The sequence below is a fragment of the Centropristis striata genome, chromosome 7, assembly GCF_030273125.1.
Source record: "Centropristis striata isolate RG_2023a ecotype Rhode Island chromosome 7, C.striata_1.0, whole genome shotgun sequence".
Taxonomy (NCBI): Eukaryota; Metazoa; Chordata; class Actinopteri; order Perciformes; family Serranidae; genus Centropristis; species Centropristis striata.
This window is the reverse complement of record NC_081523.1, coordinates 28,115,047-28,140,850: the sequence shown is the minus strand read 5'-3', so window position 1 is coordinate 28,140,850 and position 25,804 is coordinate 28,115,047. Positions and strand designations below refer to the sequence as shown.

Genomic DNA, 25,804 nt, shown 5'->3' with positions numbered 1-25,804 from the left:
AGCACAGTGGGGGGAAGAAAACAGGATTATGACAGGTTGAAGAATTGAACACACTCCGGAGTCAGACACTGTTTGGAGGTTTGTGGAAACACTATTTTTTTGTCATATCAGTTTCAACAATGAGCAACAGTCACTATCAATATGCTCTGCAAATTCAACGTCAGAATACATCAAAATTAACCTCTAGATACATCAAAGCAGCATGAATTTACTCCCCTTTGTTTCCCCCGCCGCCTGTTTGGGCTCTGGCACCCAGCTAATGGATTCCTCAGAGCGGCAGCCACTTAAGTGGCACTATTTCAGATCTGTCGACAAGCCTTGTGTTGCCACACAGCCGCCGCAGCAGAAGTGAGTCTCATCTGTCACTGAGCATCAGCGCTGCGCTCGGCCATGCTGACCATACCGGCCGAGTGGAACCTTCCCTGACAACAGCACATGATAGATATGTCACAACCTGGAAATGAAGCCGTACGCATTCAAATCACACAGAGGCAAAGCTCATGCTCAATGCACACCACCATCTGGAGGCCTGGAGGAGAGAGAGACACACAAGTGAGACTGGTCACTGCAGGATAATATCCTGTCACGTCCAGGTCATCACTTTGAGATGATGGACGACTCTGCTGTGTGTACAAGCCACAGTGGATCTTATAGACAGGAGGTGGTGTAACATGCATACAGGAAGGAAATGACAGGTCAGATTCAAGGGAAATAAACCAATAACGGATTATTCATTTACTCTCAAATTCAATTTTTTTGAAAATGTAACCACAGCATCCAGTAGGCAGGAAGTATTTTTTGACTGGTTCAGTATTTTATGCAAAATGCTTGTTATCTCCAACACCATACTAAAATGCACTAATGTGTGACTGATACAAGCTTTCCCACTGCATGTAAAATATTGCATTTTATTGTATCCATGTCGTGCAAATGAAACCACTCCATAACAGAAGATGATGCAGGTTTTTAATTAATTGACACCCCTGATGGAGCTGATAAGAGAAAAGAGATCATCACCATTCTCATCATAATTTTTGCAACAATTATTGTCCATTTTATAATTAATGCATGAGTGCAGCATTATTATGCAAATATGCTTTCTAGTCAAGACTTAGATGGGAAGATTGATACCCCTGTCAACATTATGTGTGTATGCATTAGGCAGATACAGCCTGGAGACGGTTAGCTTAGCTTAGCAAACGACTGTGAACAATGAGAAACAGCTAAGCTTGCTCTTACCAAAGATAACAAAGTCTACTAGCTCCTTTAAAGTGGATTTTCTGATATGTCATAATTGTCATACATCAATTGTGCCAAGTCTTGAAGGCTTCTGTGCTGGACTGTTAGTTGACTGGGCAATAGCTGTTAATTAATTAATCAACATGTTAATTGTTGACCTTAAAGGGATAGTTTGGATTTTTTTTTAAAGTAGGGTTATATGAGGTACTTATCCATAATCAGTGTATTAACTACAGTAGATGGTGGTCATCAAGCCCCCAGTTCAGAGGAGCAGGCAGAGGTGCCAATGCAAAGCTAAGCAATGTACTGCTTTAGATGGGGGCAGCAGCTAAATATATTTGAGCCAACTAAAAAGGCCTTCATAAAAAAAATATTTATCAGTTTAATTGTTGACTATATTTAGAATATTTCTACTGCTTACCTTGCCACTGGAGCCCATTGCAACAGGGAACTGGAGCCACCTATGTTAGCAAACAACCTTCAATCCTGATGCCAATGCACCTGCCATCCACCAACCAAAACCTTCTCTCTTGTTGCTTCCTAACTCCTACCCTAATCTCTTTAAAGATCCAAACTTCAAAAAGTGCTTCCTCTGTTGTCTTTCAGGTGAGGAACAGCAAAGCTAGCGGCTACTGCCTGGACCAGGGCTCTGAAGATGATGACAAAGCCATTCTGTACCCCTGCCACGGCATGTCCTCCCAGGTCAGACCAGACTCATGTGCACTGCTGTGTTCATTAAGTAGCCATGTTCATCAGACAATCAATCAATAACACAGTTAGCCTAGCTGTCAGTCAGTCCGTGTATTGTACAGATTCTACCGAAATACCATCAAGTCTATTTTTAAGTTTATTTTGGTTTCCTTGTATTGCCCTCTTGGCACATGTAAATTTGCACAGATTCTCATTTGTGACTCAACATATCCTGCATTTTTTAATACTTGACGACTCTCTTCAGGAGGATGTGGTGTAATTACTCTCCTCTTCAAACCCGATAGAAGTAAAAATGATTTGAACAACATCGCTGTTGAGAGAAATCTCTTGGACTGATCACTTCTCATTTAACAGAACCATCCACTTCAACACTGATGCTTTTGAGTGAACACTAGAAGACACACTGAGGGCAGCAGATTATAATATGATCCCCGAATCATCAGTGAAGTAGTTTCTACAAATTGCAAAATTATAAATCTACAATTGGGAACTACAGAAATGTAAATAAAGTTGTGTTTGGATTTAATCAGAAGGCATTCAACTTTAAAGTATTCTGATCAAATAGTAATACAGTAAAGTACGAAAGATACATGAAGCTGAAGCATATATATATATAAAATAATTCTAAAGGTATGACACATCAAACAGGAACCACTCAAAGCATTTTTCACTACAGAAAGCGTTCACACACTGGTGGCCAAGGCTACCCTTCCTGCAACCATCTTTCATTCATACACTGGTGACGCAGCATCGGGAACAATTTGGGGTCAGGGTTATTTTTGACCAAGGATACTTCAACATGTAGGTCTTTGTCGGGCATCGAACCACTGACCTACCACCTGAGCCACAGCCGCCTTTCCTGCAACCTTTTTTTCAACTACTATTAATTAAGAGGTCCCACCGTTGTTTAATCCATTTCATTATTTACATTCTAAAACCGAATATCTTTTCATGTTTTAAAGCTGAGTTATCCTACTGTAGCCCTGGAGATGCAAATGTGATCACACCCATACCCACACTTTCTCTGTTACTCACATTATCATATCCCTAAGCATTATACTGATATAAAAAATGATATAATAATGATTACTAATACTAGTTGTCTTAAATATTAATAGCCAAATGGCTGAACAGACAAAGTCAAGAGCTCCAATCAAATCCAATCAACAGAAAAATATGCATAATTTACTGCTTGGTTTGGTGTGTGTATGTGTGTGTGTGTGTGTGTATGAGGGGCATTTTATGCCAGCACACTATACTAAAACGCGTGTACAGCGCCTATGCGATGACATCAAACGTCTAACTTGCGCGTGTAAATTCCATTCACTTTCAATGGACAGACAGGCGTCACGTAGGCGTCACGCAGACGCTGTACACGCGTTGTTGCGCATACGCCTACGTGACGGGTGACGGGTGAACTACGCCTCAAATACGTGACATGAAGACCCGCGTGACTGTTAAGTACAATTCTACATAGGCGTACAAACACGCGTATTGCGAGTACACCAGATAACATGGGTGACGGGTGAAAAGTGCCACTAGCGAACGTAGTGGACGCCTGTGTGTGTGTGTAACGCGTGTACGCCTATAACAGTTCAGCTGTTACACAGAGTCTCAGCTTCATATGGTATTGTTTATAAGAAAGCAGAACTTATAGATGAACTCCAAGCCCCCACAGAGCTGTCAGGATATTTCTATTATTTTCCCATTTTTATTTTCTTGTTAACGAAATCTCTCTCTCTCTCTCTCTCTCTCTCTCTCTCTCTCTCTCTCTCTCTCTCTCTCGGTTTGAATGATATCGAATTGATATTTAATGATAGCAAGGGTGAAAGGGATAATTAAAATAATTTCAGCTACTTAAAAATAGTAATAGTAAAGTGCGACGCTCACAGCCAGTTCCCAGCTTCGCGCGTCGACATACAGTTCATTACGCACCAGCTGTAATTAGGTAGGTTTACCTGCCTGCAGACGCAGTAATCGCTGTCACCCCTGAATATTAAGTAGCCATGCGGACCTATCTAATGAATATTCAGTAGCCATGTGGACAGCAGTCCACAATATGATTCCATCGGACCTTATATCTACACTGTTTAACCCAATTCGGCACTTATGCACAGATCCATTATGTTTTACATATATTTGTAGTTAGCTAATAAGGTAAAACATTTTGTTTAAGCTGCATTTTGCTGACTTTCACTCCTAAAACAGGCTAATTAAGCCTCCGGTTTTGGCCGGAAAAACGTTAAGTTTATCTGGTATGTACGAGATAGTCTTTCTCTTCATCTATAAGTTATGCTTTCTTATAAACAATACCATATGAAGCTGAGACTGTGTGTCAGTGGCGAAGGCAGAAATAATAAAACACTGCCTATATAACACAAGCTCTCCCAACAGAGCTCTATAAAGGCTGTACACAATACAACAGTAAAGACAAAACATGCGTATCGGCTCTATCGTACGGCACAATAAATCATTTTATTGCACAAAGTGCCGACTACAGATTAACCCAAACAGTAGATAAGGTGTTAAGGAACAGCACAACATCAGACAGAATCCTCACATGAACGGCGATTGGTGTTTCAGTACCACGGACAGCTCATGCGTAACAGAGCATGCGCATAGCCTACGGCAACAAGTTAGTGTGGAAACCATTAAGGACACAACACCGGCCTTTAATCTTTCTGTTGTCTCACGCCAGTGTTTACTTGTACTGTTTAAGGTTGAGCCGCCAGCCATTGTGAGAAATAAAGCACGACGCGGTGCGAGCCGCAAATATAACGACCACCCGTCAACGAAGAGTTCCAGGGTGGTCACAAGGGCCGAGTTACAAATGCAATTATACATTTATTTCCTTTCTTACATACTTGTTTATATTTTTTGTAACAAAATATGTTTTTATCAAACTATGATGGCGAATTTTGAGTTTAACAGCCGCTTCGCTTCACAATTAAAGCAATCCATGTTTTACCAAGAGAGACCTATTACACAGTTTAGGCTGTTTCAGTCTACCTAAATGCAATTTAAGTACACGACTCGGCTGATGCTTAATGAACTGTATGTCCAAGCGCATAAAATTACTCAAGAAGCATCCTTATTCATTGGACAGGTCCGCATGGCTACTTAATATTCAATTTGTACATTACAGCTGATGCGTAATGAACTGTATGTCCAAGAGCGAACTGGGAACTGGCTGTGAGCGTCGCACTTTACTATTACTATTTTTAAGTAGCTGAAATTATTTTAATTATCCCTTTCACCCTTGCTATCATTAAATATCATCAAGAAAATAAAAACGGGCCTGAAAATGATAGAAATATCCTGACAGCTCTGTTGGGGCTTGGAGTTCATCTATAAATTCTGCTTTCACAACCCCGTATGAAGCTGAGACTCTGTGTAACAGCTGAACTGTTATAGGCGTACACGCGTTACACACACACACAGGCGTCCGCTACGTTCGCTGGTGGCACTTTTCACCCGTCACCCATGTTATCTGGTGTACTCGCAATACGCGTGTCTATAAGCACGCCTATTAATCAGACTTTATGCTGGCACAGGCGACGCGTTTTAGGCGTTTAAGTATAGTGTGCTGGCATAAAATACCCCTGATAGTGTGTGTGTGTGTGTGTGTGTGTGTGTGTGTGTGTGTGTGTGTGTGTGTGTGTGTGTAAAATAATCCATGTGCTGCAGTCACGTTAAATCATATATTACACTTTTTTGACAAGGCTGCCTTGGAAATGCACACTGATCATATGAAAGCACTTCGACATGCTCAGTTGCAGTATTGTTGACAAATGCTCTATATCTGCATTTAAAGTTAAAGAGACAAAGTTGGGCATGTAATTAAATATAGTGTAGGAGAGGGTCACATTAACAGGTGTAAATGTGCATTTAGTCTTATTTTTAGTGACAGAAAGGTATATTACAAAAATAATTTAAAATCTTACTTGTAAATAATGAAATACCTCAAGTGAAGCACAGCATTTCTCCGAATCAAAATCAATGAGAGCTAGAGTTGGAGCAAGGATTTTTTCCACTGCAAATGATGCTTCTCCAAGAACACTTTGTTAGAATTGCAGCCCACTTAAATCCTTGCAGCTTCATCGTTATTTTTTTCTGGCATTGAACTTCCTACAAGTCATGATATTTATGTTTTCCAATACATACTTTGATACACAAGATGCAGTTCAAAGAAGAAATTCCTCCACTTCATTTCAAAACTTACTCGAAGATTCCTCCTCATTCAACTGTTAAATCTTCATCTTCCCAAACATCTCACAGGCAGAGGTTTTTCATTTGCAGTCACACACAACGGGTCTTATCCAACGTATCCAACTCCTTATTTAGTCAGAATTACATCTTTCTTAAGTCCTTGACAACGTAAAACAAATTCGTCTGTGTTTTTAAGATTTGTTTTTGTATGACATATGAAATATATGTTCTGAATGTGTTTTTAATCATGACCCGAATCCAAAAAAGTTGGGACGTTGTGTAGAATGTAAATTAAACAAAATGTGATAATTAAAATTAAAATTGTCGAAAATAAAAGTAATCATCATGCAGAATGGACCCACTCAGATTATTAAATATAATCTAAATGTATAGATTATTATTGATGCATCTTTTAATTGATCATGTTTTTATGTTAAATCCAGACCTGAAAAGTAACTAAAGCTGGCAGCTAACATTTGCCTCAAAAATTGGTGGAGTAGAAGTCTAAAGTTACATAAAATAGTAATACTCAAGTAAGGTAGAGATACCTCAAAATTGTACTGAAGTACAGTACTTGATTAAATGTAATTAGTTACATTCCATCACTGCTGTTCGATGACAATTTATATTCAAAAGGATAAACTTTTGTGTTTCTGAGTTTAATACAATCCGTTTTTATTGACATTTTACACAGTGTGCCGACTTCCTTGGAATCAGTGTTGGATTTAGGTAGAGGTCATCAAAAAGCCTAGTAATCTGTTGTTGATTTTTTTCCCCCTGCGATTCATTTTTATTATCTGTATAATAAACACAACTCAAGCTCACACCTTAAAGGTGCTGTGTGCAATTCTGGGGGAAAACAGCTGATTTCTGAGCCTCATTCAGGTTGTGAAATACCAACGCCTTGGGTTGGTGTTCTGTTCCTGGATGACCTTAAAATGAGACTCAACAATCAACTATCTTCCATTAGAATCACATGCTGCACCTTTTAAACCAATCACAGAATTATTTGAAGACTTGATAACAAAATAATCTCCATTAGCCTCTCTGTTTTGAGAGAGAGAACTCTTTTTTCTTGTGAATTGGAAATACACAAGGTATTGTATTATTTTAAAACAGTAATGTAAAGCTTTAATGACACCATATGTTTTACAGTAAGGATCTTACCAAACATTTGTATTTGTTTTTGGGACTTTACGATAAACCACATCTACACACTGCTTCATGATTAGTTAAATGTGTTTAAATATTTCACTGGCTTAATGCTCAGAATGAAACACTATGGAAAACTGGGCCACTCCCAGGTGAGATTGCATGTAGTTCCATGAATATGCAGATGCTGCAGAAAAAGGAACATGTGTGCTGAGCATAACCTTTACTTGAGTACATACCAAGACAAATGTCACTGTGGGTGGGAGGCTGTTGTCCTGTTTTGGTGCTGTGAAACAAAAGCTGTTCCCAAAGACAAATCATGCAAATGCTATTCATGCATAATAATTCTTACATTTTCCACCTTTTCTAAGCGCTTCTCTTGCTGGTGAGTGACATGTTCATTATCTGTCATGGGAGGGAGTATTGTGAGGAGGCCAGCAGCTCACCAGCCTCTCCTCTGTTCCCCTACAGAGAGCTCAGTGGGGTCCAGTAATGCAAAGCTTCACTGACTCCTTTAATCCTGATCCCCAGGGGAAATAAACAAATGGAGATGAATTTTGTTTTCTTTTTATCATTAGATTACAGTGATGACCAACATTACAGTGAGCGAAGCCCAATTCAATTTGGTGGGACACTGTAATTTTGCATTCCTTTTTACGATTGCTCCGTTTACTTGTGAAAAAATATGTAATTGGCTGGAATAATTCTTCATTGTGCTTCTGAGGAATGAGTCTTCCTCTGCCGGCTCTCCCAGTGGAAATCCAAATCATGGATAATGCCTCACCTTTGTCCGATAGTGTAATGCAGTGAAAGCACGGTGAAGAGGTAAAAAACCTGCATCATAGCTCTCTATACACACACACACACACACACACACACACACACACACACACACACACACACAGTAAATTATGCATCTTTTTCTGTTGATTGGATTTGATTGGAGCTCTTGACTTTGTCTGTTCAGCCATTTGGCTATTAATGTTTAAGGTGACTAGTATTAGTAATCATTATTATATAATTTTTAAATGTTATTAATATCAGTCTAATGCTTAGGGGTATGATAATGTGAGTAACAGAGAGAGTGTGGGGTATGGGTGTGATCACATTTGCGTTTTCCTACTTTACAATTATGCTTTCTTGGCATCCTCCATTAATTTGAAAAAATAACATAATATTATTATATTAAAGGGCTACATGGTGGTGTAGTGGTTGCCTCACAGAAAGAGGGTCGCCGGTTCAACTTCGGCCTGCGGTTTCCTCCCACAGTCCCAAAAACACGCACTTAGGTTTAATTGGTTAATTGGTAAATTTCCTGTAGGTGTGACTGAGAGCGTGATTGTCTGTCTCTATGTGTCAGTACTGTGATAGTCTGGAGACCTGTCCAGGGTGTACTCAGCCTCTGTCAGCTGGGATAGGCTCCAACCCGCCCGTGACGTAAGCGATTAAGGATAATAAATGAATATTATACTACTGTGATGAGTATAATTTTTGTTTTGTTGTAATTTTTTCATTGTTTGTGATGGTTTAGCAACATTTATTGCATATTTCTCTCATGAGTGATGCATAGTTATTACTAGGTCAAATTTCAACCATAACACCACAAATCAAACTGTGTATGTAATAAAAAAAATCTAAATGTGATTTATTGTATCTAGAAGCTCATTGCTGAGGATGTCATGGAGTCGGGTGTGTTTTCAGGTTTGTGTGGTTATTTTTGGAGCAGCCTGGTGTCATTAAATGGTGGTAAATGATGAAATGATGGTAAACACAGTGGATGGCCATGCATAATCACACTGCGCTCTGGCACAGCACTCAGAGAATGATGGAATCAACCATATTAATTAGTAGATCAATGCACACTGCTTTACTAACGTCATTGGTTTAACCACATTAAATGAGTGTTTAATTAAAGTAGTTAGTTCACGTTTTAAGCATTTTTCCATTATTGCTGCACGTTTGCATCATGTATGCTGTTTTTGACCAAATCGAAGAAAAGTCTCTCTGAGTCATCTATTCACAGTACAATATCCAATTTTCACCAGAGAAACATTAACAGCTGTTTTTTGCTGGTTGCTGCCACAAAAATGTTCGCCTTCAGGTACCCCTTTCCCACCAACATGGAGTGGGTTCTGTTACTGTTCTGGCACCTAACTTTGTCCAAAGAACACTGAAGCTGGTTCCAAGCTTGAACCAAAAAATAGCAATTTTCCTTGACCTTCATATCATTCATATTTATTTTTTAGATAGAATAAAATATTTTCAATAAGAAAAGCTTCAAACTTCTTTTGTGCATCACCAATAGTCTCATCTATAACACATCCTCAGTTACAATGGTTACACTGTAAAAACATGAGCTGGTTCATTAGGTACAGCAGCACCAAAGTCCAAGTATCCTTAACAGAACCAGTTTAAGAACTAGAGCTAATTTGGTGGTAAATGGCGGCAAAGTGAAAAGCATACCACCTGTGTTTGCTCCCATAAGAAGTCCCAGCTATGTGCAGTGGACTGGGGTGTGCATGGTGCTGATGGACACCCTCTGTACCGCTTATTCTGTGGGGCCTCTTAAGTCTCGGCCTGTTGAGGTTTGTTTGTGATTCCCGTGCCAGACCGTAGTCCCATATGCAGCGACATGTGCTCGTCCAGTGCTGAGCCCTCGAGCCAAGCCCTTCTTAAAATGTTTGTTATAATCGGTAGCATAAACTTGCTCATAACCTCCTGGCTGAGCAAGGTACAGGAAAGGTAGAAATGTGGAGATTACAACCCAATACAATGTGCAAACACTCCATCTCATATTGACATTGTCACAGCATTGCAGCATTAGCAAGCTAATTAAGAAACTTGTGATTAGCTTGACCTCCAGAAAGTGGCTGCAGAACTTTTACAGCGGCAGGAAGGCAATGGAGCGACTAATGTTGCTGCATGAGGCACAGGTTAATTGGCTTGGCAGAATCATTTCCTTGCGCTAATTATTTGTTATGGTCCCATTTTAAATGTATTAGCGTATAAAAGGCTGCCAGACTGAGCTGTAAACAGGTATTAGTGGGGATTATAGGGGGTTTTCCTTGTGCCCAGTCATAGTTTACACCATGGATAAAGCTGCTTAGAGTGTTATAACCCCGAAAGACCCAAGACAGCAATAATCCATGAAGAATTCTCAACCAAAGGGCCTGTAAAAAATGACCTTTAGGCTGCCACCTGGAGAAGAATAGCACATGTTCACAGCATTATATAAATATGTTAAATTCTACTGTGAATTTGTAATATGTTTATGTTAATGTTTCCTTTTCCCAAAGAATTATCCTTATCAGCATCAACCAAACCAGCTCCAGTGAACTCCGACTGATGCACAAAGTGGCGCTTCATTGTTTTCCTATTTGCTCCAAGTGGCTGTTTGGGGCAGAGCATTGCATTAAAAAACCACCTGCTTTCTCTCTTCTCACAAGGAGCGACACCCACACAGGCCACTTACTGCAGCTTGTGTTTCTCCATCTATGCTCCAAAAATCCTCCACTCAGACAAAGTTATATCAGATTGGAGAGATTTTTATACGCTCAAATTAATAGACAAAAGCACTCTAATGGGATATGACACCACTACATGGATAGGTTTTCATACATATTCATTGCAAACTTCAACAGATTTGTTTACAGGTTTGTAGGGATGGTAGTCACAAGGACCTGCTTTTGCAATGAGTTCAAAAATGTGCCTGAGAACTTTGTTCTATTTCAACTTCAACAAAACAAAAAAAACACTGAGACAGAAAAATGATATGTGCATGTTTTGCGTCAATAAAACATTGGAAGACACATTTGGTCTCATGCAAGAAATTATATATGAACAAATTTTCTCTTAATTTTGTTTGTGTACACAATTTCTTATTCGGTCAGAACCCATTGACTTCTGAGATTCGTCAGTGTCAAATTTTTGTCAAACACAACAAATGTTTTGAATTTGAGGAACATATAGCTATAGATATAGATATATATAAATATAGATATATAGATAGATATAGATAAAAATCAAATTTAGATTATTTTATACTTTAGATTACATTATTATACTGTATGTTTTATGATCTTTCTGATCTTTAATAGTACATTGATTTCACTAGTGCTGAATTTTCTTGCAGCCTTTGTTTAGTTTGTTTGTTTGTTTGTTTAGGTTTTTGTGTGTGTGTGTGTGTGTGTGTGCGTGTGTGTGTGTGTGTGTGTGTGTGTGTGTGTGTGTGTGTGTTGTGGTGTCTCTCCAATTCTTGAGCAGAGTTTCACCTGCCTTTATATAGTATTTAGGGGGCATTACCTATGCTAATAAGCAATTAAGATCAAGTGCCTGTGTAAGAGCAGATTTGGATGGTTAAGAGTGTTTGTTGCACCTGGAGCTGACTTCTCATCTATTTTCTCTGAACAGAAAATGCAGCAACAAGAAAATGTTGCAGCATGTCGAAAAGTCAGGTTTTCAGAGGCATTCTGTTACATTGATTCTTCCAAGACTGTGAATAACATAACATATCTACTTCCCCTGTGCTTTCATAGATGACAGTGTGTGTATGATGCCATCATGTATGTATGCTCCCCCTTAAAGCAGGCCGGCTGTCGTATTGAAGACCTCCCTATCTCTGGCATCTCATTTTTCAGAGAGGATCACTCCCATAAATAATAAATGGTATCTCTACTGTAACCTTACGTAATAGATACGTATCATCACAGAGCCTTTCATGTGCAGGATTAAACAGTCACGGATCAAGTTTGGTTTGGGGAAATGTTATGGCATTAAGAAAGCGATACACTGTGTTTTCAGTGCAGGGTTGTACAATGAAATATTCTGCAAAACCACAGGTTTACATCTGCCATAACGAGTTTTACCAGGCCAAACATGTTTTGTCAGACCGAAATCTGACTTTTTCAGAAAGCATACAAATGTTACACCACATTAATGTAGAATTTCTTAGATAGTAGTAATTTAAATGTAACCTTTACACAGATAAGATATACTTAACTGTATCCCAAATCGGACACCGTTCGGCTAAGATTCTATCAAAATGTCACATTAAATACTAATATAAATGATCATGTTATGCTTCCAATTAATTAAATGGTGTGAAACTAAAGTCTAACTTCTTGTCTTTCGAATCATATATTGTTTTAACCGTGTACTTTAGCCTCTGGTTTACCAGAGTCGCAAAAGGACGCTAACGCCGGTTAATTAGCTAACTGTATCCCAAATCGGACACTTGGAGCTACTCGCTGTAAAACAATAAATCAATGGGGGCTGCTAAGTTTTTCAGGGGAAATTGGATGTTTCTGGGTAAGCCAAATAAATATATAACCGTTATCAACCATCGTTATCAACACACTCGTCGCCTGAGTGTCACCCAAGCGTTTTAACTGCTTTCTCTCATTAGATTTACTTTCGTATTGTAATTAGAAGTGTAAATCTCCATGTACATATATATGAAATTTCACATGTAGATAGTTAAATATATATGAATCAATTATACCTACACTGGTGGTGGCGATCTTATTCAAAATTACCGTGAAACACGAGAAAGTGTGGCATCGCAGATGTGTCCAATTTGGGTTACAGTCTCTATAGAAGTTTATCAAGTGAAAGCTAGCTGAGATAGCCACACAGCTAACATTAGCTAAAGCTAAAACTAGATCTACTTATTGATATCTCGCCACTCGTAATGGAAAAAATATGAATATTTTGGATGTAATGACGTGTTAATTAGGGCCACGGGGCAATCGCACCGAGCACTATTGTTATACTGTGGATTTTTTCTTCTTTCGTCCCACTACAAATTATATATCAAAACGTGCGGTTTGATCGGGATCGGTGTGCTATTACTTTTCTCTACGGAATACAATTTTTTTGCGACGTAAGTCACGAAAAACTGCCCAAAATTTTGCACTGAAGTGAATGGGACAGCCGGGAAAAAATGAGCGAAAAAGAACAATAATTGGAGATTTTCAAACATCTACTCCTCCGGCATAATTTAACCTAGAGACTCCATTAAAACTTTAAACAGTAGACACAAGTCTTGTGTATTGGTGTATTAATCCACGTTTCGATAGGTCATATAGTTTTTTATCAATCCCTGTTCAATGACCATGATAATTTTTGGAGAAATTCTGAGATTATAATGGGTGTGTATTGCATGGAATGTTCGTGTCACAGTGTGTGACATCATCACCATAGTGTAGAGGGAGAGATAAAACTGTCAAAAAATACATTTGAAAACTGCGCTCCAGGCCGCAAATTCCACTCTACTGAAATAATTTATACATAGAAACGAAGGAAAATTTGTCTTGTCACTCACAATCCTCTGGTAAAGCTGTCAGAGTTATAGTTTGGACGTAGGACGCACAGATGCTCCACCAACACGCACCAACAGCCTTATTGACAGCCATATTAAAAATGTAGGAAGATTTCTGTAAAAAAGCATATTTAACAGTTTTTCAGATCGCTCTTACAAAGCTATTTCTTCATTTTTCTTCACAAAAAACATATGTAGCTGTTCAGGAAGAACTCAGGACGCTCAAAGTGAAGTCAGATCAATGATAGGTATTATGGTTTTGCCAAAAATGCTTTTTGTTCGAGGCCAGAAATTCCAGTCTGTCCACCTCTGGCTGCTGTCACTGTGTTGGAACATTCGACAGCTGCAGTTAATTCCATTGATTGCTCTGCTCTGATTGCCTTTGATCTTTGCTGTGATTGCCTTTGATCCCTTGATGTGATTACAGTTACAGATACACACACGCATGCACACACACGAGCGTGTAAGCGCACACACTCCTCCAGATAGACATGCTTCTCACACACACACACACACACACACACACACACACACACACACAGGTAACTTTATGTGATTTTAGTTACACACACACACAAATGCACGCATAAGCACGCACACTCCTCCAGATACACATGTTTGGCACACACACACACACACACACACAGACACATTTTGAGGTTAAAGGGCATAGGTTGCTGTATCAATAAATACTTGAAAAGGAATGCTTGTTGTAGGTGTGCTCCTTGTATATAATATAGTATCATAACATTACTAGTATTAATTGTTTGAAATCTCTGAAGAATCTCATCATAGTGTACACACACCAGCAGTAGCCCCCGTTGCCCTTTCAGAATTTCCCCAGAGGAAATTTTTGTTGTTTTGCGCATGACAAAATGACAGCGAGCTTAATCGAGTCACAATGCAGAAATAAAGAAAACCTCAGCTCAACCAGCTAAGGCTAACTAGCTTAGCCGTTCACACTTCAGCTGCCATCTTCGCTTTGATTGCTAGTTAAATTCATGTGATATGCTGCAGTTAAACTACCTTTAGATAAATACCAATCATAAATTAAATCATAAAAAAATATTCATTTAAATATAAAAACCATAGATTAAACTAGATTGCTGCAAAATTACCTGAAAATAAAGCAAAATAGCAAATAAAGTTTATTTAAATAAAATTTGTATGGTAGATACAGTATTTTTCTCTTACGTTCAGGGAAGATTACTTAAAGATCTACAATTTTTATGTATAAGGCTTATGAAGGTTCTATGCCAGTCATTTTTTAAATAAAATAATCATCTTGAAAAGGTGAAAAATGAAAGAATAGAAGCACTGCCAACCGGCCTTAAACCCAGCTGCTTCTGTAACTGCTGTCAGTCTTCACAGCTCCACAGTATCACTCTAAACCACATGGACTTTTGTCATTGTGATTACTACAGTACGTCAGTCCAACAGTGTAACACATTTGGTTTTCACTGTGTTGCAGCTTGCCCGCTACGCTACTGAGGGGCTTCTCCAGCTGGGACCTCTGGGGTCGACCACCTTCCTGCCTGACACAAAATGCCTCGTCGATGATGGCAGAGGACGCACTCCCAGACTGAAGAAATGTGACGCCATTTCAAGGACTTCCCAGAGGCTTTGGGACTTTACACAGGTAAAATGAAAAACACACGATCTTTCAAAAGTACATGTTACATTTCTACATTAAAACGACTAGACTATGTTATATATTTTGGTGGTTGTACCTCTATTATTCCAAATGTTTACATACATTTTCAAACCCAGAGAAATCTGTAGTTTTAATCAAGTCATATGTCAGTGGTATTTTATCCCCTTTGCTTGTGTGTCAACAATGTGGTTGTCTGCCAGAAGCTGTAATAAATGAACTTGTTATCCAGTTTTAAGCCACATTTTTGTGATTTTGGACATTTTGAACTATATGTTTTAACCAGATAAAGGATTTTAGTCATCAGACATCGGGATCTTAAGTTATCAGAGAAACAAGCTGAGTAAATACTGCCGTTAGCTCAGCTCACAGTACCTCCCCCTGTGAACGGCATTCGAGAAACACAGGTTTTTTAAGGTGAAATTGGTTTATTCAGTGTTTGTACCAGTTTTAATCACAGGGTCTGTTTGTTTTGGAAAGGAGAGACCTCTGTGGTTAATTTGTCTCCAAGTTAAAACCTCCTGAACAATGAACACTAAAGGAATTCTAACTTGCAAAACGTTTTGGCTATGATTGAGAGACACCTAGCAACAGAAAAGTAGCCTACTTATTGTATGATAAACATCAATCTTTACCAGTGCAATATTTCAGACACGCTCATGTAACTAACTGATACCTTAACAACTGTCATTAGAATATAGGAGTTATTCTATGAATGAGGATATTGTACAACATATTATCATGTGTCTTTGTTGCAGAATGGCCCAATAATCAGCAGGGACACCGGTCGATGCTTGGAGGTAGAAATGTCCAAAGATGCCAACTTTGGCCTTCGCCTGGTGGTCCAGAGATGCTCCGGTCAGAAGTGGATGATACGAAACTGGATTAAGCATCCCAGGCACTGAAGCCAGAGACAAACCTCTGAGACAGTTTGGGCAGCGTTTCAAGACGCAGTTGGATCTCAAACTGTGGACGGTTCAGAGAGAGGAGCAGGGACTGGTGCTGCTGGTGTGTGGTACTTCACACCACAGACAGCACACTGAGCTTCCCTCAGGCTACACAGCTTTCCAACACCGAGTCTTAAAGAAGAATCTGATCAATTCATGTGTTCCACTGAGCTGCGCGTTCACAGAGACCTTATGGCAAGCTGCACTGTTTGAAATGGCCCACATTTCTGACATTCAGCTACATGTATAGAACCGAGTAACAAGACAACTGAGTGCGGCCCCTGAAGGTGGTTCAAGATCCTAATTCTTTTGTTTCTACTATAAAACTATCACGTCTTTGGAGATGAGAGCAAGTGGTCGAGTGTTTTTTTGTTTTGTTTTTTCTGAGTGCATCGAAGCAAATCAAAAGATATGATTGCTGTCAATTGCCACATCAAAGTCATTATTTTGGGCTGTGATTTGGAAAATTGCTTTGGACATTATTTGCTGCACTGGCAAGACATGATAGGCTTCAAAGGGGCTGCCCATCATGTGATCGGGAGGCATTTCACCTGCACTCACACAAACCACTACAGTTCTGTTTCTTTGGACCGTATTGCTCACTGAGGACAGGAGCAATCATGTGCCTTTTTTCTCATTTTTCTGCTTAATCTGACCAGGGAATGTCAGTCCCAAAAGCATGTACAAAATTATTTGAAAATTATTAATATATAAAACAATGTATAAAACAGTCTAATGATAGTAATATATTGTAAAAAGTGAAGACTTGATATCCGTCCTCTGATAACAATTAGGATAATAAAATCATTTTTATGATGAGCCACCTCTCCGTTTTTCTCTTTCCAAGCGTTTATATCACTTCTGTTGTCAACTCATTGTCAACTTTTGCTCCCAAACTGAACAAGGCTGTGTTACATAAAAACGCTGCATTTTCTTTTGTTCTATTGTAAAGCCAAATGCTAACAGCACCAGCACAATTGTCTGTCTTTTGTTGTGCATGCACTCATAACCACCTCAAACCTCCATCAGGCTTGTGGCCCTGTGTACTGTGATTGTTCCAACCCGCCCACTAGATTACCAGGTTTTTAGAAAGCACTGAAAGCTTTCCAATTATTACACTCCGAGAGAAACTTCTGTACTTGCTCAGTTTTTCTCATATCCTGCCAAAAAATGTGGCAGTTTAGAAACAATGCCTTGAAGGTGTCTTTTGACATGCTTTCAACTTAAATATCAAAACATGTTCAAGAGACAAGTTTTTTCTTTTTTATGTAACACTCCACTTTTATTGGCTTACATTATAATAAATGTACTACACCAACATTGGCAGGTTCTGTACTGGTCTCCCTCCACTGAACGGTAATACTCATTACTTTTACCAAAAGTAATATTATTGCTTTACTTTTTACTCCTTGCCAATGGTAATTCCACTCTACTCTACTTTTCTGTTAGACCCCCCCAATATTGCTGACTGGGCCCTTCCCTCTTAAAATTCAGACTTTGCACGTGCACCTCTGTGTGACTGTTAGCGAAAAGTCTTGTTCTGATCTTCAGTTCCTTGTAACTGGTACGATGTGTTTGAGAGAAAGTGAGTCAGTCGTAGAGATAAGAAAACATTTCCTCCACCTCTTAACCAGCCACAAACTTTCTTGATTCTTTGTAACTTGTAGCCTTCTTGCCAAGAAAAAAAGTCCAGTTTTGGTTGGTTAGCCTTTCTCTACGGCCAAAGGCGACTCATCTTTGGTGGGCTGTAATGTTATTTCTACAAGCTTCATGTTGTTGTGCTGTTGTGATATGTAATTCAGGAGTTTTTAGGTCATGTTTTCACAGTGGAGTCTATGTATCTGGACACAATTTACATTTGACGATGAAATATTTCCAGCTATTCATATTCATATACATTCCAAGCTAGCTTGATGACTGCCCAGCACTATTGCTCTGAAACTTTAACAAGGTGAGAAAGGCCTACTGAGCTTTGAATTTTCTTGCATCAATTGGAGACAAGTGTATTTTCAGTTTCCAAAATAAAATCAGGCCCTTTTTCAATGTTAAATGTGAAAATAGAAAACAAAATTACAAACTGGTATCCACGCTAAACTACTTAACAGGGTTACGTTACAGTAAAAAAAAAACTGATCTCACATTTTCCTCATCATTCTGAGGACTAACTAGCTCTACACTGAGATACAAGAACATTGTTGGATCATCAACGTGAGGAAGCCAACAACTTTTTGCCCAGGACTTGAAACTTTCACCTCAGTCTTTCACCACTGTCATGCATGTAGCCATCAAGTGCTCATTTACTGGATTTGAGAGAGAGCTGTAAATGGTAAAAAGTGAGCTGGAGATAGTGTTTTCATCCGATTTATGGAATTAATGTCTGCTTAATTAGCTGGGCATGGTTGATTTGACAGCAACAGATGTAATTTAAATTGAATAAATTGACAGAGGCTGGCTAGAAATGAAAAGCCTGTGTCTACCTTTGTCTGAAATCACAGCTACATTTTTTGTCACTTTTGTTATTCTAAATTCCACATGCTGTGTAAAAAGCTAACAGAAAACTTGGCAGGTATAGCAACAGCAACTAAAGGGAGGCGGGGCTTAGCTAACAGTCAGTTGGCAGCTGTAGGTTCCTTTTCCCTAAAGGACCAAATATTTTAACTATGTACAATAATGCAGATTTTTTTTTTAATTAGGTGCCTGATTTTGTTTTTTATTTGAAGTGAGAACAAGATGCAAAACTTGGCTTCTTTTTCGCTTTTACACAGGCTTCATAGAGCAGGATGTATGGTAGAAATGTGCTGTCTATCCTGAAAGCACTGAACACATTTGTTGCGTTCACAAGAGGCTGCCTCGTGTGTCCAATCTATTTCTTCACTCTCCTCAAGCTCAGATATACTGAGCATTTTAGGACGCAATGGAAAGTGAAAAGTCTTTTTTACTGGGGTTAGCCATGCTATCCAACCTACATGTTCCAAAGGCCTATTTTAATTTGGTTTCCAGCTGGTTTACCCTGAGAGATTGCTTGCACTTGCCACCATGTCATGCTTCTTTGCCTCTAATCATTTCATATAAGCGATGGATCATCTGTGTGTCCTCCAAACGAAGACCGCTTCAGCCCCTCCAAGGTAATATCTTATTCTGGTCGGAGACAAGGTTTACAAACACACCGCCAGCGCAATGTCTTACTGCCCCTATTTTCGGAAATAGCCTGAACCGGAAAATTATTATTCTAGCAATATGGGTTTTCCTGGACATCACACCTGCGGAATAATGTTACCTCACCTGATAGAATGGATGGATTCAGTGGGTTACAGCTTTATGCCACAGAGGTTCTCCTGCCAAGTCGATTTACAGCGGGCTCCAAGGAACTGTGGTGCAGGTGGCAGACAGCAGAGACTGAGAGTACAGTACTGTAGCTGTATACATGGAGGAGTTTGTGTGCATGTGTGTATGACCAAAAGAAAAAATCTGATGATTATTTGCATTTGCGGGTGAATTGATGCTAGAATGTTGTGGTTCTCTTGCACTTACAAAATCAAATAATCACCATTTGTAGACTTAAAATGTAGTACTTTGTTTTCAGAGTCTGGAGGCTACGAATGGATTACTGAACGGGCCTACCGGGCGCAGGTGTCTGAAAAAGTATCACTCAAAGAGACATGTACCAACCAGAAAGACACTCAAAATGACCACAAAGAAATACAAAACGACTACAAAGAGACACAGATAGATTACAAGGAGACTAAAACAACTACATAGAACTGTTAAATGGCTTCAAAGAGACTCACAACCCAAAATACCTTCAAAGATACTTCACAGCTTTTTCCAATTTGAAAAGAACATTAAACTTTTCTAAAACTACAACAAAAACATACACAAAAAAATACTGAACAACTGTATAATTGGTTCTATGGTTGCAGTTTGTTAAATTATGTAATGGTAAATCATCAAGCGTTGACTAGTTAGCGACTGATAATTTTTTCACTGTTGTTTGTAAATCTATATGGAAGTCTTGTTCCTTAATTATTTCAATGAGGGTCAATCTGTTTGAGTGCTTTACTCCAGGCTGATTGAGTTGAAGTGGTCTATTTAGATAAATTAACTTCACACAGCTTTTAAGCTTGCAAGATTGGACTTGGTCTCAGGACCACTTTTTAAAGGAACTGTGGGGATAGCATTCTTACCCGAGCTTCCTCAGATTTATTTGCATATTTATATAAATGTCAGCTCCACAGGCCACCACACTGCTCCCTCACTGGGTAAGAGAGCTGGAGATGTACCGCAGGACAGTCTAGTGCTGCACAAAAATGTGTATTGTTGATGGTATCGGTTCAATATAGCCAACACTAGAGCTTATCATGCATTGGTCACAGCGTGTGAACTTGTAATGAGAGATAAACAATGCAATACACAGGTATACATGGATATGCAGACTCTAAACCAGGAGTAAAAGACATTTTAAGAGTATGAAATTAATATCTTTCCGCTCCAGACACATAGCAAACTTCAGACAGAATATTTTTGTGGCTTTAATTCCTATGGGTCATAAAACAACTACAAAGAGACACAGAATTACGAAAGAGACATAAAACAACAACAAAAAGGCTAAACATTTCTAAAGTGTGTTTTGCTCCTGCGTAGGAGAGGTGGTGAGGCCTTTTGCATGGTTGTACCCATTGTCTCATAATCCGCCCATAGCTCTTATCATCTTGGTTCCACAACAGTCACAATAGTTCTTTGAATCCATGCCTCCGTTCTGTGTAAAGAGGCAAAGCATGAGTGACAGTTTCATGCTCAAAGAAAACATATTGAGTGGATTATTAAATAAGGGTTATGGATTAAAGTTAGGGATTAAGGTTTGATGCGTTACTTTAATTAATTAAGTGCTAAAATAATAAGTAATTGTGTGTGTGTGCATGTGTGTTTTAGCGCTGCACACAATACCCAGTGAGCTTGTCTCAGCAGGTGAAAGGGAAGGTTAGTCTGCATTAAAGGTTTCATTTTCCCTCAGATTGGATGACAGATTGACAGTGAGTGATGGGCTGATGGAGGGTGAAGTGTGTGTGACAGGGGGATAGATAGGGAGGGGCTGGACAAGGACACCACATCCGTCTCATGAGCAGGGGACCCTCGTTCTTTCTCATTGTGATACAGACAATACTCTTTTTACGCCTGGGCTGCAGCCAAGATGGAGAGGTGACTTCATTATTCAGACAGCTGCGGGCTGGGGGGGTGCAGGCGTAGGGTGGTGGTTGGTATAGCGGTGGTAGTGGTGGTGGGGGGCGGAGGGGTTTGCTTTCAACTGTGTCTGATAGAAGTGTTGCAAAAGGCAGCACTTCCATTGTGAGACCAAACCGATGCTAATTCCCTGGACCGCCAGGAATGGAGACTGTTTGCACATACAGTATATTCATAACTATGAGAGAGCCAGGAGAGCAATTGGTGGTTTATTTATCTGCAGAGAAACTGGCAGCAATTACTGCCGTGTTTGGAAAGCACAGAGACCTGGACAGATAGCCAGCTCAATAAGTGAAAAAGTGAAAAAGTTTTAATGAGCAAAGTTCTAGTGGCAAACACAATAACCTGTAATAATAGATGATCTAAGATTTACCTGTATCTTAAAACAAATTGTGTGCATAGGTGCATTGCAGACATTATCTTGAAAGGCACCGATACAACTATTCATCATTCTTTCAAATACCCCCTGATATTTTACAGAAAAGAATGAAAATGACCTTTTGGCTGTGTCTACTTGAATCTATCAGTGGGGATTATTTTTTTAAAAACTGACATATTTTCCTGTGGTCTGGATAACAGCCAGGCTTTATGGGGACTGTGAGTGGGTCATTCCTGCACAGATTAATGTCATACAGTTTATGAGTCCTTCTTGAAATAAAATGATCGTTCCTCTGTTCAATATTTTACCTCTTTAATAATTTAAGTACCCATCCAGGGCTCTCATTCTGGGCCGGCATAACAGGAAACATTTCTCCTTGTCAGATTCCTGTCTGTTTAACAGCGTGTCATTTACACTGACACAAAATGGGAATATAAAATAACACTCAAATAAACTTAATATATATGGTATTGACCATAAAATGCCATCCTGTGAAGCTTACCCTGGGCAGGATACCAAGTTTCAAGAGAGAATTGTTTGGTGTTAGTCAACTAAAAGTCAACTCTTCGTTCCACATCCCTATTGTGTCTTTGAGTAGGGTACTGAACCCCCTTTTGTTGCCACTGGTGAAATCTTTAATTATTCCAACTAACGTAGGAAAACTTTTGACTCTTAAAGATGTGAATGAATTCTTCATTCCATTTGTATTTTTTGGAAAATGTAACAATATGCTTCCATTCCGAGAGTTAGATGAAAAGGTGGATTGATAAATTGCAGTAATGCTTCGGGAAGTGACATGATAAGAAAACAGCGCCATATTAAAGCCACTTTTACAGGAAGATCTGTAACTAATGGCGAAAAGTTCCCAGAAATTGTGAAACAAAGAAAATGAGATAAGATAAGCTCCACAACAGAAGTTAGATTGGGGCATATAGGCAGGCTCTTGTGAAGCCGTTATTCAGTGTGGTCTTCCATGGAAGCACCCAATTTTCTGTATTGCTCCGTGAATCACAGTAAATGTATTATTGCATTGAATGCTGCTGGGTTAAGTATGTTTCTTTGATTAGTGTAAAAGATGTTTTTTTTGGTTGTTAGGAAAAACATGTTTTGGAGGACCTGAAAACTTAGCCCAGCAGAAGGTTTTCCCACGATGTTCCTTTGTCATTGAACAAAACTACACCTATGATTTCCAGTGTATTACTTCTGACAGATGTACCTGTGGAGAAGAGAAAATAGCGAGGTATGATGGAGTGAAAACAATATGAGAGCATGGCACCCAAGCAGGTTTATGTAAAAAAGTCATGCTTTAGGCCCTGCAACAACCATATCTGCTGTCAAATGGACAGAACTTTCTGAAGACTTTGAAACCCACACTGCTGTCATGGCTTGGACCAGAGCTACTAACTAGACACTTGCTATTGATAGCTAACGGCAAGATCAAACACCTCACACAGCAGTTTATCTCTTTGTCTCTATGTGTCTCTCTTTAGGTGCACGGTGCAATTTCCTAATCAACAATAATTGTTTTACTCTGTCAATACTGCATAGGGGCGATGGAGATTTCAGGCAGTTATGATGTACAAGCTGATGGGATAAGAGAGTGAAGAGAGCGGGTACGTGCCTGAACAGCTTGTGGATCTTATAATGAGATCTCCAGAGATGAGCAGCACAGTAGCTCCAAGACACAATTAGGCCCAGCCTTGCTCTGCCTCCAAGATAGATCTGTATAGGCAGCACCAAGGTGGTATGTGCGCATGTGGGGGTATGTGATGTGTGTGTGTGTGCATGTCCTGGTATTTTAGATTTAAGCGATGCAACAAATAATAGACCATTCTTTGAGAGCTAACTATAGCCTTCACACACAATGACCTGCTTCCTTTGAATGGACCACATGATAGGTGATTTCAATGCATCATGTTTTCCTTTCAAAATTGCTTGGTATTGGTTCGGTTATGCTTCACAAGCTGGTTATAATGTATGACGCTATAAATGTATGTATTAATGATTGTGCTTCCCATAACAACTAGTCATGGCATTCTCTATCCAGAGGAAGTTTCAGGCTGGTTTAAAAACCTAAAGAGGAAGCAGCCCCTCAACAAGACCAAGTTGGTTTGGACTGCAGCAGTCCCTAATGCTCAACAAACCCACCTGAGAAGGAAAAAGTGCTCCAGGGTTCAAAATAACAACTGTAAACCAATAGAGTCTGAAGATGCCTTTAGGCCCTGATTTGGCAAACGAATAGTGAAACAGGTTTGATATGTGTAGTGGGCTTATATTTAATATGATAAAGAACCAAAAGTAATCTGCAGACAGTTATCGAACAACCTGGAGGAATATCTAGCTTGTATAATTAGTTACCATAATATCAAGTTGTTCCAGCATTTAATTGGATTATAAAGAGAGCATAAATTACATTGAGAGGCAGCAGGCCACACTAAATAATCCATGACCTTTACAAGACCAGGAGAAATTACATCAACATTGATAGAACCTGTCTTCTCCTACAAGTCTGATGTGTTGGGAGTATTTATTCCACCAGGGGCTCAAGCTGGAAAGCATCTGTCCAAATAAATAATAAGTCTCTGGTATTGATTAGCAACTCTTCCCTGACTCTAACTTCAACACAAACACACCCACAGCTTTACACGTTTACAACCCAGCCAGTCCCAACACAGTCCTGGTCACTGGGTAATAAAACAACAACACAAATCATGAGAAAACTCACAAAAAAGCAGAATGGCAACTGTAAATTGTAAATGTGTAACTTGTGCAAAGTTGTAGAGTAATACAGTATTAATCATCCTCATAAAATAAGTGTTAGTGTTTATAAAATGAGTTCTCTAATGATGCACATGACTGCATATTATTTTTGAACATTGATGGTATACTTAAAGCTGCACTCATCAATATTTCAGTAACAGTGGCTCAAATGTGTTTCCGCTACATGTAAGCTTGTAAGTTAATGGTGTATGTAGTCTACAACATAGCTTTTCAGACTGCCATTTTTTAAATTTGTTTTTCCAACTCCACCTTCTTGTATTCGCTCAGTTCACTTGGAACCTCAGTTTAGGTAAAACAAAAAGAATCCCAGGTACCAGTTACCATCCATATCTTTTTTTTTTTTAATAGAAAACCAAAAAAGAGTGAGTTGACTTGAGTCGACGCATGCCATGCCTTGCAGTAGAAATGCGCCATTAAGTGTAATGGGAAAACAGGAAGACAGCCCCACAGAAAATTTTCCACCTTATTCAGCAGTTGCTCTTACTTCTACAGAGTGTCTTTCAGCTATTTGTTTTGATTTTCTGGTCCCAAACTCCACTTTCATTAGCTTTGTCTCCAACTGCAACAGGTGGCTTTTTCAGCAAAGAGGCTGAATAAACCTATCCATCAACTGTAGGCAAACAAGGTTAGCCACAATCTACTAGACATGCCGTAGCATAGCAGTTAAGTGGTCACTTTTCTCAGAAGTTGGTGGAGACCAAAAATAGCTAAAAGAGAATAAATACTGAATCTAAATTCATTGGGTGGACAAAATCACAATTACAAATAAACTGTTGTTTTATTACATTACATCAATCTTATAATCTGTTGCTCTCAAATTTCAGAATTGTTGATACAGTAAGCAATGAACACGAGAGTGATATAATCCTCTTTTTATTTCATAGGTCTGTAGAATACAAGGTTATAGAAAGCAGCTTGCAGAGCTGACTACATTTACAGACACACACACCACAATCACCACCCTGTATCCGGGCCCAAAGGGCTGCTTTATGCTAATAAGCTCCATCAAGGTCAGCCAGTTTTTTTCACTGCTCCCACATCCCTGTGTTCTTTCCACATCGTAGACAGTGATGACTTTAATGGCGCCATTTCCCAAAACAGCACAATGGCTTGAGGGGGAATGCATTACCCATAGCAACATTTGAGGTTATTTGCCACAGTAAGGTTCCCTCAGCCCC

At 39.2% G+C, this 25,804-nt stretch overlaps 1 protein-coding gene across 1 annotated transcript in view; it reads left to right on the top strand.

Moving 5' to 3' along the window:
• The window catches only part of galnt9 (polypeptide N-acetylgalactosaminyltransferase 9), a 109,086-nt gene extending 92,039 nt beyond the window's left edge, over window positions 1–17,047 (top strand). The window contains exons 9-11 of the mRNA XM_059337304.1: window positions 1,846–1,941; window positions 15,102–15,269; window positions 16,040–17,047. Of these exons, the coding sequence (XP_059193287.1) occupies window positions 1,846–1,941; window positions 15,102–15,269; window positions 16,040–16,186 (411 nt within the window). The 3' untranslated portion in view covers window positions 16,187–17,047. The remainder of the gene's footprint in view (window positions 1–1,845; window positions 1,942–15,101; window positions 15,270–16,039) is intronic.
• The last annotated feature ends 8,757 nt before the right edge of the window (window positions 17,048–25,804 follow it).